Raw genomic sequence first — 20,001 nt, forward strand, 5'->3', positions numbered from 1 at the left:
CAATGCCTCGCTTAAAACAAGGCAGGGTCTCAGCATTTATAAGACCCATACGAATTGAAAAAGCCCTTCCTGAATCCCACCATACTGGATAATTATTGGCAAGTTTCCAATATCCCATTTACTGTATGGGGAAGGTACTGGGATGTGTGGTAGTATCTCAGCTCCATGGGTTTCTTGATGAGATGGATTATCTAGATCCATTTCAATATGGTTTCAGGCCTGGTTATGGGAAACAGACAGCTTTGGTCACCTTGATGGATGACTTACAACAGGGAATTGAACTGGGGGAATGTCCTTGTTGATTCTGCTAGACCTCAACTCTGACTGCTAGACCGTGGTGCTTCATCTGCACAGACCTTATATTTCATACGTACATTTTATTAAGCAGATGCACTATCTAGAATACAAATCTAAGAAAAATGTACAGCAATCAGCAGCAGGAAAAAAAATTGTGATGCATGACGGTCTGTATCTGATCATGTTATACTCAAAACTGACCATCAGAATAGACCCACTAAAGATCATTAATGTTAATGGGTTTATTCAGAGTATAACTTGGTCAGGCGCAACCCAATGGATTGCATCCAACCAAGTTGTACTTGGAATAAGCCATGTTAACTAATATCGAATACAATATCATTAACAATTCTGAGGAGAAAATACATTTGAATTATAGCTCCCTACCCTTTAGATCTAGGTAAACCAGAGACATACATGAACAATGTACCTTAAGAATGGAACATCCTTAACATTAATTATTTTTTTGGATTACACATTGAAATTTTACCTAGCTATACTCTATTTTCCTTCCCAGTCCTTTTTCTTTTTAAGACTGTGCACTTTCAGGTAGAGACTGCTTTATCTTTTAATACAAGTGCAACACTTAAAAAAACTTACTGACCTTATAACTGCTTGTTATCTTACTCTTCATCATCATCATCAATGAAAAGGAGAACAAATTAGTGTTTAACAGTAGAATGTCTTGGCCAAAAAATGTCAAAAAAATTATCTCCACCTAATTAAATTCTGTAATAATGTGGACAGGATCCATTCTGGAGCTCCAGTCAGATCCCGAGGTTTCTGCAACCAGAGGGACTGCTTCTGCCCATGCGTGTGGCGCTATAGAGCACTTCTAAGCATGCGCGCGTGGCGAAACACTTCCGCATTGCCGCTTTCACAACCCAAAGTTTACGTTACCCGAGGGTAATGTAAGCCAAGGTGCTACTGTAGAAGAGCTCAGAGAGAAACATGGAGTAAAATGTGGAGGTCCTACTGCTTAGGTATGGTACAACTGATCAAGGGTTTTTATTCAAACAATGCAAAATTGATGATGCAATCCTAAGCATGATTAATTCAGAAACAACTTTTACTGAATCAAACAAGATTTGCTGTGAGGTAAGCGTGCAAAGAATTACAGCTCTAATAGTAGCTTATTAATCTGGAGAACAACTTCATTATGTGATATATAAGGATGTGTTTTAAAAACCCAGGAAGACTGGGTCTTTAAATTCTACCACCACTAAAAACTACAGAAAGTTAAGTACATACATACCTGCCCCTTGGCTATTAAATAAGCAACTATTGAGGTATGTCCAAACTGAGCTGCCAAGTGAATACAACTACATCCTTCCCCATCAATTAATGATGGATCTGCACCGTATTTCATTAGCTGTACAACCATTGATAAATGACCCTGTCTGAAATAATAAGAATATAAGATTGAAAAAGCTTTAGACTGTAGTAAACCACATTAAGAACTTTACATTGACAAACATTAAGGTTCAACAAATCAAGAACTCAAAAACAGGGTTTGCAATGTATTTTGAATCCTAGTTAAGCAACACAGGTTTATTTTTATTTTGGTACAAATAAATGCACATATAGAAGGAAACATGTATCTGATCCCCTGATATCTGGCAGGGTCTTCTATCCACTAGACACTTTGTCCTAAGTTAAGGAAGACAACAGGGTTCCACAAGTAGAAAGATGATGCAATGGAAAAAAACAGGGCAAACTCATAAGAGCGAGGTCATTTCGACACCATAAATTTAAAGCAATTTTATACCACTTTAACTGTCATGACTTCATTCTAAGAATCCTGAGATCTGCAGTTTGTTGCGGATGCTGGGAATTGTAGCTCTGGGAGGTGCCTCCAAACAACTCTCAGCACTCATAACAAACTACAGCTCCCAGGAGTTTTGTGGCAGGGCAAGCCATGACTGCCAAAGTGGTATAAGAGTGCTTTAAATGTATGGCGAGGATGTGACCTGAATAAGCCACACAATGCAATAGCTGTGTTTGGAGCACATGTGTGCCAGCTGTTTATTCGAGTCACACAATCCTGCGTGGGTTTTTGGGTTTTGTTCCAAGAACTCAAAAACATCCTCCCACCCCAATTTTTTAACTGCTCAAGAGTAAGCTACTTTAAATATACTTAGTCAACTTGTCCTTTTGTCAAAACCACACTGAAGATAAGAATTTTATTTGGGGTATTTTTAGTCATTAAAATTTGGACAGCCAAGCACCTGGAAGTTCTATCTTTCTGTAACTTAACCAATCTGTTTTTAAAACTTCTACATGGTTTTTATTGTCTATGATAGATTTTTAAATATTTTGTTCTGAATAGCAGTATACAAATATATTCATACTATCTATAAACAGACTATCTATAAATAAAATCAAGAGAAGGACATGAGTGAAAGTGCCTTTCTGTCACTGTTGTTCCCCAGCAACTGATAATCAGTAGCATGCAGCCTCCAATCCTGAAGGCAATATATAATCATTAATATTAGGAATTGAGAGCATTATCCTGCATTAATTCGCTTAACCCCCTTTTAAAGCTATCCAAGTTGGTGGCCATTACTGCATCTTTTGGTAATAAAAGCCTTAGTTTAACTATGCACTGTCAAGAAGTACTTCTTTCTGTCTGCCCTGACTCACCTACCATTCAACATCACTGGATGATGATGACAGAATGGAAAAACATCTTCATATCCATTTTCTTCACACCCTGCATAATTTTATTTGCATTTATCATGCCTGTCCCCCCCTTATCTCCCCCCCCCCCCAAGGAAGAAACCCCAAACTTGTAACCTTTCTACATGAGGACATTTCTCCAGCCCCTTGATCATTTTGGTTGCATTGGCTACATCTTTTCCAGCTCTTTAATGTCCTCTCTGAGATGCAGTGATTAATAATCATCAAATTTCCTCTGACAAAACTGAAGAGAAAAGCGCTGAAATCTTCCCCACCTTGTTGCCCAGTGAAGTGGTGTGGAGTTCAGGTCCCCTCCTAGCTGGTCAACAATAGCACCTTTTGATATGTAGTACCTGCAGTCATAAAACAGGTGCAAATGTAGTAATGCAAAAAAGTAATTAAAGACATGGTTATAAAGAGGTGTAACACATTAAGAGCAACTATGGAAATGAATATAATTTCACAGCTCGCCCAGTAATTATGTTCTCTTTTATAACAGTGGCTTAAGATTAAGGAGAAACCAGGTACTTTTAGTGACTAGAGGTTAAATAACATATTTGTAATTATCATTTATTTTAATATACAGCAATTAACTAATGAAAAAAGTTTTGACATGGGAGAGTATCCATGCTATCAGCATTACTTTTTGACTGAGGAAAGAAAATCACACCACACACAAGTCCATATCCACTGTAGAGAGGAAACACTGCAATTTACAACATCACAACTCAAGGCGCACCCTCAGAAGTCTTACGGGCAGTGTAAAGCCAGTGTCCAACATCAACCTCCTTGTGCACTGAGGTCATCTGCAATGCTTTCTTTTGATGCCCCTCACTGATGAGGTGGATGATGACTGGAGAAAGGATATTTTCGGTTGTGACACACCATTTATGGAATTTCTCCCCCAAGAATGCTTGTCTGATGCCTATGCATCTATCTCTTCATTGACAAAACAACACCTTTCTATTCTTCGGGGCCTTAAAAGCAATGTTTTTCATTTGTTGGTTTTTCTACATTTATCTTTTTTTTTAAAATGGTCTCCCTATTCTGCTTTCTTGAGGTTTTTTGTTTTGTTCATAGAATATATATAATCTTATGAATAAAATCTCAGAAGTTGCATTTCTATAGAGCTCATCAATATGAGCAAACTGATATCTACAGTTCTAGTGAAATCCATAGCTATTAGGAGGCTGCATAAGAAGTCTGTTGATGGTCCGCCTCCCCTCCGCACTAAGCAGTGTTCCTGTGATTCTCTGATGACCTGCCTAACAGCAGATCCTTTTCAGATCAGTTAACACATGTAATGGAACATCACTGCACAGGAAAATTGAAATATACTGTTAAAAAAATGACAACCAAAAGCCATAAGTAATGTTGACTTCATTTTTGGTATCAACTATATTTATTTATTTGGAAATATTTATAAGCTATTAATCAGAGCAGTATGCATCATAAAATTGTAGTTAAAACACACCTAACACCTTCAAAACTATTTAAAAACAATATACATGAAATAATTATCATTACCACACAGATAAAATCAATAGGCAAGGAGTTGCAAAGGACATGTACTGCTACACTAAAACAGCGACTCCTTGCAAATGCAGAACAAATACTATGTGGCACTTGTAAAAGTGCAAGTTCTGCAGATATAAGCAGTCAACTAGGCATGTGTAGGCAATGTGATTCTTGAAGTAAACTGGCCCTAAGTTGTTATGACCTTTATATACAATTAGTAAAACCTTGAATTTGGACCAGAAACAAACTGGCAGCCAGTGCAAATCTTTGAGCACATGTATAATATGTTGACAGAATCTCATTCCCATCAGTAATCATGATGCAGCGTTCTGCACGAACTGCAGTTTCCAGATCAGCCACAAGGCAAGCTCCACATAAAAGTGCATTGTAGTAATGCAACCTTGAAGGAACCAATGTGGCCAAGAAGGGTCAAACTCTTATACCTGCAGAAGTTGGTAGAATGAAGCTTTGGCGAGTGACACAAAACCACGCAGTAGAAAAAGTAATAGCTATTTAAATTACTTTGCTTCGATGCACTCATTTATTCCAATATAGCAGGGTTTTACTGATGTATGCTTCTAATGATGAATTCATTTTGGTAGCAGAGTACTACTTACTTCACTAAATCTAATCTATTGTTGATTGCAGCCCAGTGAAGAAGTGTAACATTTTCTTTATCTGGTTGCCGTACATCGTAGCCCGCTTCCACCAACTCTCGACAACGTTCATAAATTCCATACCTAGACAAAAGATTCCATTATGATAATCAGATATTTTCGACAAATAAAGACAAAGCAGATTTGAATCCTAATAGCTTATTTTGTATATACTGTGTCTGTGCTTTTAAAAACATAGGACACAATCTATAAAAAATACCAGTGTGTCCCCATGGAGCTCAGTTACTTTATTTTCCTTCCTCAGATGTTCCTTGATGCGAGCTGTAGTTTATTCACAATCTACCCTTCACATACTTCCAAGGTCCCAGATGTCAAGTTGTGCTTGCCCTTCACAATCAATTACTTCAATAAAAACTGAATACATTTTCAGTACTGAAACCAAGGTGAGGCCAAATTTGTTGGTCATATTAGATTAATTACAGTAAAAATGTATACTTTATGATACTGTTGCAAGCCTTGCATTTTACTGTTTCTAAATACTTAAGCAAATGGAGCAAGATCTAATTAAGTCATACCTGGAGTAAACCTACTGAAATAAGTGAAAATTTACCTGCCCATTGATTTCAATAGTTCTACTCCAAGTAGGACAAACATTGGATATCACCCATGCTTAATTACCCTCAACTACATTTCTGCTCTTCAAGTAGTTTTTCTATAAATGTGTATATGTACAGAGAGACATAAATATCTGAACACATAAACGTATTCCACTGCATCTATGTTAAAGTACAGTGCATGTAATTCTCAAATACAGGAGTTCACAACAGCAAAAGTATCAGTACTCCATAGAATGAAAAGAAAAAAGGCTCTTCAGCTGAATATACAGTAGATCTGCAACTTACGTGGCAGTTATGCCAAAATTGTGTATTGTCAAAACCCATTTGATTCAATGGCAGGTGGGATTGCCAAAGTCATTTTCCCCCAAACGCCACCCTTTTTCTTTTCTTTTTTGCCACTCAGATAACGTTGAATGTGCACAAGTTAAATGCATGCAAGTTAGAATACTTAAACTTATTACAGTGTCTTGTAAGACTCCATACTACAGTGGTACCTTGGGTTAAGAACTTAATTCGTTCTGGAGGTCCGCTCTTAACCTGAAACTGTTCTTCACCTGAAGCACCACTTTAGCTAATGGGGCTTCCCACTGCTGCTGCATGATTTCTGTTCTCATCCTGAAGCAAAGTTCTTAACCCGAGGTACTACTTCTGGATTAGCAGAGTCTGTAACCTGAAGCATCTGTAACCTGAAGTGTCTGTAACCCGAGGTACCACTGCAGTTTAGACAAAATGGTTTTCAGGTTTACTTTTACACATACAAATGCAAAATTGAGGTTTACTTTGCATAACTAAAGCAAAAGTAACATAAACCTTCAATCTACTATAAACCATTGATTTTGGGCTTTATTATTAACTAAATGCACAATCTTAGCTTGTTCAGGGACAGCAGAGAAGAAAATTAGTGTTCAGATATTAAAACACCATTGCTATTTTTAGGCAAAACATTAGATGGTGCTCACTTCTACATTTCTCTTAAGTATGAAACAGCTTTTACTAATATCCTAAGGTGAAACACTAATATCACCATTTATATTTGCATGAAATCTTTTTCCAGCTGTTATCCAGTTTAACTTACAACCTGAAACTGGATCTTGGGAACAGAAGGGAGATAATTCATCTTCAATTTTATCTCATTTTCCTCTCTAAGTTATCACATTTGTAAGACAAACACCTTTATTCTAGTATTACAGCTATGGGAAGAACAATGCATACTCTGCATGACCGTGATTCTATTAAGTAAATCTTAACACTAGACTGTGAAGAGGGGGGAAGTATAGAAGAGATTAAATACAAATTCCTCTTCTCTTGGCACTTCCATTATTAAAACTGCTGTTGGTGGCTCTCTGCATAGGTACCTCCTTGAATGAAGAGATGTGGTTCAAGTTAAGTATAATAACATCTGAGAAATGAGAGAAGGAAGACAAATAGCTACATCAATCAAGGTGTGCTGTTTCCATGGTATAGTGCAGGGGTCACCAATGTATCACCTACAAGCACCAGTGTTCTGCCAATACTTCCTATGTCTGCAAAAGGTCTCAGTAAATGTCCTCTCAAAACTCCACAATGCACAAGTGGAAACAAAGAGCAAACAGTCACTTGTGCATTGTGGAGTTTGTGGAGTGCACAAGTGACTGTTTGCTCTTTGTTTCCACTTGTGCTGGGTTAGTCTCTCATACACTGAACACAGCCCCTTAAACATGTCCACATTTCAGTGGATACCAGGATTGGACACCCACCCTCCCATCTTCCTACTTTCTCACTTTAACAGTTGGTAGCAACAGCTGCAGCATTAGGAGAGTAACAGGGCAAAAGCATATATTGTAGTAATGGCTGCTGTCTTTGCAGTGTTAAGTAGCTGGCAGGAAGAGGGTAGTAGGGGTGGCGAACAGAGGACTGGTGAAATGTAACTGGGCAAATATACTCTGTGTTGCTTTTATTCTAATTATTTTAACACTCACATTATTGGATTCTTAAACTGAAGCTACAGACAAACAAGACTGAAGTGCGTTTGCATACGCTTTCTTTCCTCCAAAGACTTTTCAAGAAGTACCAGTCCAAAATTGCTGTTCCGTTCCTCAAAATCTTTATGCAGACATTTTCAGAGGATTGTTTTCCACATGGTGCCAAAATAGACAAGCTGTCAAATAAACCCACTTACTGTGTAGCTTTGACGATATCCCATGTGCTATAATCATCAATGTGACTTTTGCGCCCAAGAGATTCACTGTATCCATGGGTATAATGTGCTTGGGGCTTGATTTCCTACAAAAAGAAGTTCATTACACTATTAGATTCATTTTAAGATTTCTAAAACAGAAGAAAAGCTCTGCTGCATCAGGCAATTGGTCCATCCATTCCAGCATGCTGTTTCCCCAGAGTGGTTGCAGCGAACCCCCTCTTAACTATAGGCTAATTTATGGTTATTTAAAGTCTGGCACTTGGAGACTTGGGGAAGTTAAGCAAGAAAAAGATTTTCTTTTAGAACGAAACTGGTAAACAGAGTGTGCCAGGAGATAGTATTTTATCAAGAAACAGTTAAACATACTGTATATCTTAAATTCAGCAGATGTTACAGACTTCTAAACAAGGTGGTAAACGCACAGTTTCTTCAGCTAATTATATAGGTGTTACAGCTTAGCTCCTAATACTTGGGTTCCTAAACAAGGTGGTTCTTTATTTCAGTCTCCCAATCTTCTTTAAATCACACTCCTGAGGCTTCTCTAGTAGTATAACAGACGGAGGGGATCACCACACCCCTCCAACTGTTTTGGGATTCTTCTCTTTATCTATCCCCTTCTTACTGAATGGAGAAAAGCTGAGCTATGGAATTCCTTGGCATAAGGAAAACACTATGGCAAAGCAATATCCAAAGATGGATTAGATATCAGTACAAAATGGTGCCAGTAATTCTCAACTGATTATGCCACATTCTGCTTCCATCTGCCGTTATGTTGAGACTGACTGTGTCACTGCACCACCATTTTGTGACTGGTGGGCATCAGCAATTTTCAGCCACCTCTAGTGGGCCCCAGACAACCCCTGACTTAAAAGAATTATTTCAACAATTATGTTGAAATAATTTCAAATATTTCAGATATGTTAAAATAAATAGTATAAACTGATTTCAGTGCAGTTTATAATATTTAAGGCATTTGTTTCTAAATAGCAACCTGTGCTAATTACGAGAGAGTAAATAAGGTATACATGAACAACCTGCAAGTGTTGACATTTAACAGAAAATGGATTTAGATTTAACAGGTGCACTAACTTCGGGGGGGAGGGATCAAAAAAATCCACAGCTGGGAAATGTCACAAAAGTATGGCAAATTTTCAAGTTCTCTGTGAACTCTTCCATCAGGCTAGATGTCACACAAAGCAGGGAGTATGGCAAGTTAAAAGCTTGTCACATGTCTGTGACTTTTCAGTTTGTCCTAATAAATATACTATCTAACTCTAGATTTTGGAATCTATTCTCATGGACCAACACAACTAGCTTTAATTTTTCAATGCAGATTTTAGGAAAACATTTTGCTTTGCTTGAAATAATTGGTATCTAGTTTAAAACACCTACTATTAGGAGGAAGGAAATACACAGTTACACAGCAGAAACAGAATATCTTCATCTTTTGCATTGTGCCAAAGCTCTCCAAATTTCCAAGCTTTCTATGTAACGGAACCCTTCAACGAAATTGGAAACCACAACCAATGCCAGTGATGAATTCACAAAATAGTCTGATGGAAAAGATTCTACGGCATTCTATTAGCCACCCCTAATTTAGGGAAAGTTGTGAACAATCCCTACACATAATGGGGATTTAGTATGAGCCACTGCTTGCCTTATATGCACGCTTCAGTAAGATAACCCAGCTTCTCCTGCTGCTGGATAATTTAGAAGGGTGCCTGGCAGTTGAATTATTTGGCAAGAATCTCTTCATTTCAAACCCTATTATAGATGATAACCAATCCTTCAGGATGAGAAATCCATCTAATGTCTAGTAACAAACATTCAAATTCAGTTGGGAGAAGCTGCAAATGTAAAGCAGACAGCATATTGCAAGTACTAAAGGAACATCTTGATTCCACCTAAGGTAATGGAAAAACACTGCATCATTGCTTTTATTTTTTTATCCAGAGCACCAAGAATAACTCAATCTACTATAATTCCAAGATCTTCTTTCCCTTGCTGGTGACCACAAAAAGTGACACTAATCAATACATTATTGCATTAAGCCTATGAGATGCCACTAGCCAGAGTTGTGGTTACTACCTTTCTAACAGTTTAGCAGCTGCGTATGTAAACTCATCCTCCTCTTCCAGTGCATCGGATGCCCAGAAAACAGTTACCACAACTAGCACATCCCAAACACTTCCAACAAAGCAGGATACAGTCACCATCAATGCGTGCTGGAGAAGTGAAAAGAAGAGGAAGGAAAGGCTTGCCCTGGCCAGCTACTGCTAGGAAGCTGCTAAGCATGCAAGCATCCTCTGCCTTCTTGTAGTCGTGCCTTGGAAGCCGAACGGAATCTGTTCCAGAAGTCCATTTGACTTCCAAAACGTTCGATTTCCAAGGCACGGCTTCTAATTGGAAGCCATGGAAGCCCCACCAGATATTCGGCTTCCAAAAGAATGTTCACAACTCACTTCCAGGTTTGTGGAGTTCAGGAGCCAAAACGTTTAACTGCTAAGGTGTTTGTCAACCAAGGTATGACTGTATCTTCCCACAGTCCAAAAACAGTGAGGTGGAATGAAAACTGATATGTACATCAATCAAAATGGAAGGTAGTTGAATGCAAATATGTGGAAAAGTCAGCCAGACTGCAAGCAGGAAACAGTGGCTCAGTTTGCATGTCATTATGAAACAAAGTTAATCATTTATTAGGAACGCGCTGATTTCACCTGCTTTGCTCCTCCTCACTAGCATGACAAACAAACCACAATTTTTGGCTTAGCATTACATCTGATTCAAAGATTGTGGCTTGTTTTGCTCAAATAATAATTTCTTGCGTATTTAGTAAAATCCACAAACTTCTTTTTTAACACAATTACAATGTGACATTTGAACAAAGCCAGTAGTTAAGAGTTTTGTTTCAGCTTACAAAGTTAATGTTAAGACTCAACCTCGGCCCTCCAGATGTTTTTGGCCTACAACTCCCATGATCCCTAGCTAGCAGGACCAGATGTCAGGGATGATGGGAATTGTAGTCTCAAAACATTTGGAGGGCCGAAGAAGCCTGTGTTAAGACTTTCAAAGACTTTTAATTATAATTATTTATCGGGGGGGCTATTGTTAGTCAATGTTCTATTAGAAATGTTCTGAGGCTATTTGGTTATTGGGTGAGATACAAATATAATAGTGGATTGTATCTGCTAGAGAAAGGTCGCCACTAGAAAGCACTTCAGCTTGGGCAAGTCAGGGCACCTGTTTCCCCCCCAATTCCCCTTATTAACTGCAGACTACGCTGCACCAGAAAAAAGCTTTTCATAAAAACTGAGACACACTCTTCAACAATATGGGATACAGTAGAGAAAGGTGCAGTAGATGTGGCCAGTGGTGGCAGTGGAGGCAGAGATCAGTGAAGATTGGATGGCATGCACTGCATAAGCAATTTCCACTAGTGCAAAGCCACAATGGATGTAACCCAATTGACTACAGTTCAGTGGCCAATCACATGCTTTGCAAGCAAAAGGTCTCAGGTTTAATCCGTGGCCTAGAATCTCCATGTAAGGTTGGGGAAATATTTCTGTCTGATGGACCAGTGGTCTGACTTGGTAAAAGGCAGCTTCTTATATCCCAAATCCAGTATACTGACTCGAACAATGTACTCCAATGCTTTGCTGTGGTTGTGCACAAATTATTACTCTTGCTACCAATTATCATTGTTTAACTAACAATTGTTTTCAGTTTGGTTTCAGTTATTTATTAGTTTACAAACTTGGCCAATTATTTTGAAAGATGGAATATGCTATTAAAAAATAACTGACTACATGCGTGTAACATGGGCAAAAGGACTTCAGACTGATATTCTGTGAGTGCTAGCTTTGCATAGAGAAGAGAATATGCTAGAGATCCTTAGGCTGTTTTTTCTGCAGGAGAAAGTGTGTGCCATTATAAACATAAAAACTAAATCGCTAACTGCAGAAACAAGAAGCACAATGTTTGAAACAATTTATGAAAGCAAACAGCACTAACAAATCGCATTTTTTCAAAAATATTCAAAAATAGTTCTCATAAACTAATAGAAAACAACAGGGGAATTTTATTCAGCAAGAATCAGTCATTTAACTAACTGATTAATCCTGCATTCTCCAATATGCTTATGCTGTTTTTACATAACAAAGGGATGGACAGATGCATGACCAGAGCTTTTAATCCAAACACTGCATTTGGAGGTCAGAAAGATCATGTGATTTCATGCACAGCTGGCATGGAATAAGCTGTCACTTTTTTTTTTAATGGACCATTCAGATTAGTTAAATTTTACTCATTCAAGCTGAAATACACATACATTAAAATCAATGGGAGATTTTCCTCTATTGACTTCACCAGTCCATAGAATCTGCTGTGTCAATCTATGTTTTTTTAAGAAGTATTAAAAGGGTCAAGTATTCTTGTCAAACTGTTCTTCTATACTTACATAACATCTTCAAACATTTGTTTACTGAGAACACCTCTTTAACAGCATATGGATTTAGTTAAATTTCTAAGAATAGCATTTGTTCATGTAGCATAAATTTAAATGGGGGAAATGTAACAAAGACTTTACAAAAAAACCCTGGGTATAATAGAATCTACAGTTAAGCATGCTTAAATCCTGTTGATTTCAGTAAGATTTACATGTGCTCAACTATGTAGTGTATTATTACCATTCTCAAACTTGAGTCTTTAGCTACTGTTGAACTACAAATCCCATCATCCCTAGCTAGTAAGACTAGTGGTCAGGGAGAGTGGAGTGGAGACCCAACTACAAGTGGAGTGGAGATCCAAGTTTGAGAAACGTTGTCCTATTCCATTGCCCCACCAGAACCATCCCAGTCTCTACTGTAGGTCTTCAGAAATGGGAGGCAGTGAGGTTGGAAAGCGGGAAAAGTTATGAAGCAGCTACACAACTAGAAAAGGAAGTTGAGGGACATGGAAGAGACACGTGGATAAAAGAGCAGGGTTCTTCCATCTCTACATACACCACACAAAATTACAAGCAGTATCAGACAGTCTTTAATATGCCACAGGAAACCCTGTGCTAAACACAAAGAGCTATGTGAAGAATTAGAACAGCTGCTAGTGCTGTTTCACAGCCATTTGCACACAAAGAGTTCCTGGTACATCCATGCAGGTAAATTATCCAGCAATTCTTTTGATTCCACTTGAGCAGCAGCCTGCACATATGGAAAACCTACCGGTATTTGGGTTTTAGTTTCCCTTTTCTAGTTCAACACACAGGAACAGTTTTGGATCCAACCCTCTGTTGTTTTCGTTGCAATAGAAAACCTGACTGCTATTCTAGCATTTGTCACATTTTCTTTAAATCAGTGCAGCCTATTTTGACATAAAAGCAACTGTCCAGCAGGGAACAATGGAAAGGAGACCACTGAAAAACTTTATGGCATGCACCAATGTTTTGTGCACATAGGCTAATGAATGTCTTACAAGCCAACTCTTAATAATTTCTGCTTCAGAAAATATACACTAGAGATGAGGCACAGTAACTCTTAACGGAATTAAACAGTACCTTGCAGGGATAGTTCTTACACTACAGACATGGGCTGGAGCTACCAAGTTTAGACAGAGGATCTTAGTCACATTTGTTAAATAAATACTGGTATTTATCAAGACTATTTACTATCTCATGAACCATGTTCGAAGTTGTTTGTATAACAAAACAGTATGAATATTATATGTGCTAATGATACTCAGTTCCGTCGTGTCACGTGAGGCCTAAACCAGGGTCCAGATGCAGAAATGGACTGGATCCTGGCAAGACTATGGGTGGGTGGATTCCAATCCAGGAGTTGGGTGATGAAACCAACCTATTTTAGATGGAGTTGCGCTTCCTGCAAAGGACTGTATATGCGATTTGAGAGTACACTGTGACTCTTCTTTGTTCATAGGAGTCCAGGTGGCTATGGTGACTAGGAGTGCCTTCTACTGGATTGGCTGATATATCAAATGCTCCAAGTCTTGGACCAGGACAGTCTGGCTTCTGTGACCTATGCACTGGTAACTTCTAGACTGGATTACTATAATGCCCTCAATGCAAAGTTACCTTTGAGGTTGGTTTGGAAGCTCCAGTTGGTGCAGGATGCTGCAGTGAGGTTATTTGGTGGAGCATCCTACTGTGCCCAGGGTCAGACTTGGGGAAACCTGGATGGTGAGGGATGTCTTCCCCATATTCAGCACTTCCACAGGAGCTGTTGCTAGAAGTGGAACCCAGACGCCTTTGGTAGCAGTCGTGGGTTGCCACAAGGCAGCCGCTTGGCGGTACTGCTGCCATGTTTCTTTGTTCTTGTGCAAGTTGTAAACCCTTTAAGACTTAACGCTGAGCTCAGCAAAATCCTAGCCGTTTCAGACCACAGGTGACCTGGCTGGGGGGGGGGCGCTAGGTGATGGAGCCCATTTGCAAAGGAGATAGTAGGAGTATACTCCACGCACACCCAAAAACACCGAGGCGTATATGGATTTCAGAGGCCCTCTTTGTTGTGCCACAATCTTGTTTAGTGACAACTAGTGTCCGCCATCAAGGGATGAGGGTGGCACTGTAGGTTAAACCACAGAGCCTAGGACTTGCTGATCAGAAGGTTGGTGGTTCGAATCCCTGCGACGGGGTGAGCTCCCGTTGCTCGGTCCCTGCTCCTGCCAACCTAGCAGTTCGAAAGCACGTCAAAGTGCAAGTAGATAAATAGGTACCGCTCTGGCGGGAAGGTAAACAGCGTTTCCGTGTGCTGCTCTGGTTCGCCAGAAGCGGCTTAGTCATGCTGGCCACATGACCCAGAAGCTGTACGCTGGCTCCCTCGGCCAATAAAGCGAGATGAGAGTCGGTCACGACTGGACTTAATGGCCAGGGGTCCCTTTACCTTTACCTTTAGTGTCCGCCATAGCTGCCCACTTCCTATACAATTACTTATTTATGGAGCTCTAATAAGCACAAAATGCTAAGGATATTTCTGTATTTCCTAAAAAATACACCTGCACACTCAAGGCTCTTCTGATTAATTCTTAATGTCAAGAATTAATTAATGGTGTGAGACTTTTACATTCTAGCTAATCACCATTCATCAACAGCACAGAGAGGGCTTCCATGTTACCGACCCCAAAGTAAGAGTCACTCAATTTTGCACTTTTTAGGGTGTTTAAAAATGTCCAAACTTACGTTTTAATTTTGCATTTAAGAATGTGTGCATTTATTTCGTGTCAGTTACTACTGACACAAGTGCTACTACAGTCAATCATGGTCACATACCACCTGCAGGTTAATAAAAAGTGTTATGCTGATATCAGCTGAGACCCACTCCTTCCATTAAAACCTCTACTCACAGTTCCATTTACTTGGCAGTCTCACACCATCTCTGTGTCTACAGACCATATGCTCCATCTCTATAATTACCTCTGAAGTTGTGAGACTGGAACAAAATATTCTTATCTGCCTCTGCCAGGTCTCATACCAGAAAAAAGCAATGAAAGAGCCCTGCTGGATCAAACCAAACACCTAACCAGTCCAACACTCTGTTTTTACAGGTGCCAACTATGGGAAGCCTGCAAGCAAGACCCAAGTGGAGCAGTACTCTCCCCACTTGTGATGCCCAGCAAATGGCATCAGGTACAGTGCCTCTGACTGTGGAGGTAGAACACAGCCATCATGACTAACAGTTATTAATAAATCAATCCACCATGAATTTGTCTAATCCTTTATTAAATCCATTCAAGTTGATGGCCATCACTTAATCTTTGGGAAGCAAGATCTAGAAGTAAACTATGTGCAAAGTGAAAAAGTATTTTCTTTTGTCTGTGCTGAATCTTTCAACATTCAGCTTTTCTTGGGTGGCCACCAGCAGCATCTCTCCTACATAAAGAAAATACCTTAAGAAACCATGTTTTGGAAAAAGCTGAGAATATACACTTTAACTTACAACAGCAAACTAGAGAATGTTAAACATCTCACGAACTCAATCACACTCTTGATCAGTCTCAACTTAGAATCAGAACCACACGCTATAAGAAGACTACTTAAATCAACTATCAGTCTTCCAGCTCTGCCATCTCTGTTAAGTTTTAATTTGATCTAAAAAAGACCAGGAATTGTTGAGAATGTTCAGATCCAGCCCCTCCTCTCTCCACCTGCTTCCCCATTATCTTAGTTTCCCTTTAACATTTCCTTATTATATATCCATCATTAAAATGATTTCGCTATCATTAAAAGGTTAATCAACATTCAATGACCGGATAGCCTTTAAATGTATCATATGTGGCTTTCTCAACAAAAGACTACTTGTAGTGGAGCATGAAAATAACTGCACAGAAAAAGTATTATGGCTTTCATTAATTGTAGAGACTTAACTACACCATGCGTGGACATCGCTGAGAACACAGGCTCAGATACAACAATCAAAAATTGTCGTCTTTTTCCCATTTTCTTTTTTGACATTCAGTGAATGTGTTTGGGGATCATGCTAAACCACAGTTTAGCATGCTAAACCACAGTTTAGCATCATGGGAATGAGCTGCAGTGAGCCTTAGACTCAAGGCAGCAATGCTTCTGAATATCAGCTGCTGGAAAACACAAAAGGGGAGAGTGCTCTTGTACTTGAATCCTGATTGCAGGTTTCCCACAGGCAGTCACTATGAGAACAGGATACTGAACTAGATAGGCCATTGGCCTGATCCAGCAGGGTCCTCTTATGTTCTTACATGTTCCATCATTCCCATTCTTCCTCTGGTATAGCTGCATCAAGTTTGGAAGCTTTTGCTTCTTTTTTTATTTAACCACAGTTTGTTGTAGTGTACAAACTAACGAACAGTGATTAATGTTAACTCTTTGTCTGAAACAAGCTAACATCCAACACAGTTCATTGGCTCATTTTCATGTTGGCACTCTCACTGGCAAAGTTCCCAACTAGTGGATTGTATTGATGTTTCTAGAGGTGCTGGGCACATATCTGCTATTTATATGCCATTTTTAAATTTTCTGATTGTGTTTCACCCACCCGCTTCCAGGGCAGACTATACACAGACTATGGGGGGTGATTACACTAGTACAGTGGTGATCTCCCCAGCTCCCCTCCCCAATCGGAGTATAGGATTGCTATGTAAAATACTCCCAAGTGTATGGCATTTTCTTAGCCATGTCTTGCTATTATTTTACTTGTTTTTACCATAAATATTTTATTGTGTACATTCAACTACATTATTTTCACTGATGAAATCAAAAGGAAGGAAAAGGATTATTAAATTTAAGATACAGCCTTAGACAAATCCTCAATAAGTTGACTAAGAAAAATACCATCTGCTCAGTAAAAAAACAAACCCAAACACCCCCGATATTTGGCACACCTTTTAGTGACATAATATTTCATAATTAACCAAAGCATTTCCTTCATTATACTATGCAGGAAGCAGCTATGAAACTAAAAAAATTGCCTTCAAGACCATTTATTATAGGGCTGCAGCCTATAAAGTGATTAGATTTTAAGTACTAGAATATTGACAAGTTAACGTTTCAAAATAAGATGACTACCAAAGGATTTTCTTGGCACAGGTTATCTCTGCTACTGTTCCACCACCAGCATCTAAACAGCAAAATATAATATGTCCCTGCTATACTGGACGACTAGTCTTTCTGGGGCAGGAAAGACTGGATTTTTAAAATGTAGAAGACTTATAAATCTTCAAAAGAAAGGTAAGCACAATGGACAGAGAAACAGTTGGAATTTGTTTTTTGTTTTTAAGTGCACTAGCATTTTTAAGTACAGTGGCAGGTAACTGACAGCTAAGGCACCTATTAATGACAACATAGAGCACTATTCATTAGGTGCCCATAACACCACTGCAGTCATCTTCCTGATAGGCTTATGAGAGTAGAAAAGAAATTGGTGTTTCCCAGCAACTGATTGCCTGGAAGCCAGTAAATCTTACAAAGAAGTCTATTCTTTGTAAGTCTGTAACTAATTAGTCTGTAACTAATGCAACTTCCAGAAACTGTGTTAATCTGTCAGAGAGAAAAACATCACTTTCAACACCTTTAAAAACTAACAAATATATAAGGTGAGTCCTTTAAAAGAGACACTGTGGATACAGAGTACACATGTTCCACGGGGCCTCTTTTAAAACACTCACCCTGTATTAGGTCCTCAAAACCAACAAATACTTTACGCCTTAAAAAAATTAACAAAAGTTTATCCCATAATAAATATGCCCATCTTCAGAGAGCTACCACACTCTTTGTTGTTCCCCTAATGTATAGGACCAAGCTGTAAGCCACAATAGGCCCCAAACTCTACAGCGAAAAGGGGGAAAGGAGATCAATGACCCCACAAGAGAGTATTGCTCTTGTTTAAATCTAGCTCTGAATCCTTTTACCCAAACAGGCAGAGAACAGTCAAACCAGAAAGCTGCCCTGCGGGCCCCTAAATTGTGCAATTGCGCGCTTGGGCCATTAGCAGGTTCAAAAGCCTTTTTCAGCGTTTAACTAGAGGAGTGTGATACTTCTCTCTTGAGGTTTTTGAGTCTAAGGGCACCCCCCTCTTTTCTTTTTTTCAAGTAAACTCAAGGCACCTGCAGTTCCTCGCTCCTTTATGTGTGATTAAGGGAAGGTACGGATTGCCAGGAGGACACCCCCTCCCCATCCAGTTTCCACCCCAAATATCCTTGTGAGGGAATCAGAATTTAAAAAAGCGGGGGGTCAGGGCAAAGCCTCGTCCTCTACCTACCCACCCCTGCTGGGCACTGGGGAGCTTGCCTGCCCAGCCTGTTCCCTTCCCCTCCCCGCAGCCCAGCCCAGCCAAGGCGCACCCGCCGCCGCCGCCGCCGCTTCTCCCTCCCAGACAATCCTGCCCGCGCCTCCGGGCCAACCTCCGCCCCCGCCTGGGAAAGGAGTGCCAAGAGGAGGGCGGAGGCCTCCGCTGCCGCCGCCACTTTCCGCTCCTCCTCCTCCCTCTCGCCGCCACCCAGCTTCTTCTCCAGGCTGACGGGGTTGCGAGGGAGGCCTTAAAGCCAGCAGGGCCTCACCTCAGGGTGCAGGATAGGGACGCAGCCCGCTTCTTTCTCGTACTCCTCCAGAGGCGCCGCCATCTTGGTGCGAACGCGCCTCCCGCTGCATGCCGGGTAACGCGCTCCCTCGCGACCTCGCTCCTGCTCTCTCGCGCTCTGCGCCGGTGGAAGCGGGGGGGGGGGGGGGAGCGGATGGGCCGCCAGACGGGGAGAGCCGAGGCGCGAGAGAGGAAGCGAGCGCTCTCCAGTAGTAGCCGCTCGACCCCGCTCGCTCCTGTGCTTTTGCTGCGCGTGGATTCCAGATAGGGCCTTAGATTGCGGGGGGAGGCCGCCTAGGTCCACAAAGCAAATGACAGCGGCCCATAAGTAGAGGGGGGAAAGGTAGACTTCAGCAAAATGCCTTGCGTGGGCCGATACCCCCGAAGCCAGGATGTCCCACACTCAGGTCATGCAAGCGAGTCAAGCCATGTCAGTGGCAGCAAAGAGTCGGGGCTTCCAACTTGCTGTTGACCCAAAAGCAAGTTTTTGCACTTTTTAAAGTGTTTATCCGACCTTACGTTTTAATTCTACATTTAAAGAATGTGTGCGTTTCGTCAGTGTCAGTGACTACTGACACAAGTGCTGTTACAGGTCACAGTCACGTACTGCCTAGAAGTTAGTAATTGTTATCCCGATATCAGATGAGACCCACTCCTTCCATTAAAACCTCTACTCACAGTTCCATTTACTTGGCAGTCTCACTTGGCAGCTCTCCCCCTCCCCAGCAGCTGTAATATGCAGACCTGCTCTGCCACTTTTGCCTTCTTTTCTCCATCTGGCAGGTTCTCGGTGGGCCATCTCTAGACTTAGCCCTGTAAGGCTTTGCCCCCAGCTGCCTTTTGTTTTCTGCCCCCCCCCCCCCGACCTAGGGCTAGGCAAAATCCTTTATGTAAAACTCCCCTGCTTCTATAGCCTGGTTTATTCACTGGACAAACCAGATCTGGAACATTTCATTGCCTTGTCTTCTGTCTCATACACAGCTGTGTTCCTGAATAGGCTGTTGCCCATAAATGCTTGAGTCAGGAGGATAGCCAGG

General features: G+C 40.5%; 1 protein-coding gene and 1 long non-coding RNA gene across 2 annotated transcripts in view; one reads left to right on the forward strand and one right to left on the reverse strand.

Annotated features, from left to right (window-relative positions):
- The window catches only part of ZDHHC17 (zDHHC palmitoyltransferase 17), a 48,594-nt gene extending 29,371 nt beyond the window's left edge, over positions 1 to 19,223 (reverse strand). Inside the window, exons 1-5 of the mRNA XM_083699259.1 lie at positions 18,945 to 19,223; positions 7,887 to 7,990; positions 5,112 to 5,234; positions 3,252 to 3,329; positions 1,553 to 1,697 (exon numbers count right to left, since the gene is read on the reverse strand). Coding sequence (XP_083555385.1) covers positions 1,553 to 1,697; positions 3,252 to 3,329; positions 5,112 to 5,234; positions 7,887 to 7,990; positions 18,945 to 19,007 — 513 coding nt within the window. The 5' untranslated portion in view covers positions 19,008 to 19,223. The remainder of the gene's footprint in view (positions 1 to 1,552; positions 1,698 to 3,251; positions 3,330 to 5,111; positions 5,235 to 7,886; positions 7,991 to 18,944) is intronic.
- LOC310825743 lies at positions 6,106 to 10,455 on the forward strand. Its single transcript, XR_014555507.1, has 4 exons — positions 6,106 to 7,299; positions 7,357 to 8,547; positions 8,601 to 8,797; positions 8,841 to 10,455. It is a non-coding gene; the product is annotated as an uncharacterized lncRNA (long non-coding RNA).
- Positions 19,224 to 20,001: the final 778 nt, after the last annotated feature.

This window comes from Podarcis gaigeae (assembly GCF_964106915.1).
Source record: "Podarcis gaigeae genome assembly, chromosome: 10".
NCBI lineage: Eukaryota > Metazoa > Chordata > Lepidosauria > Squamata > Lacertidae > Podarcis > Podarcis gaigeae.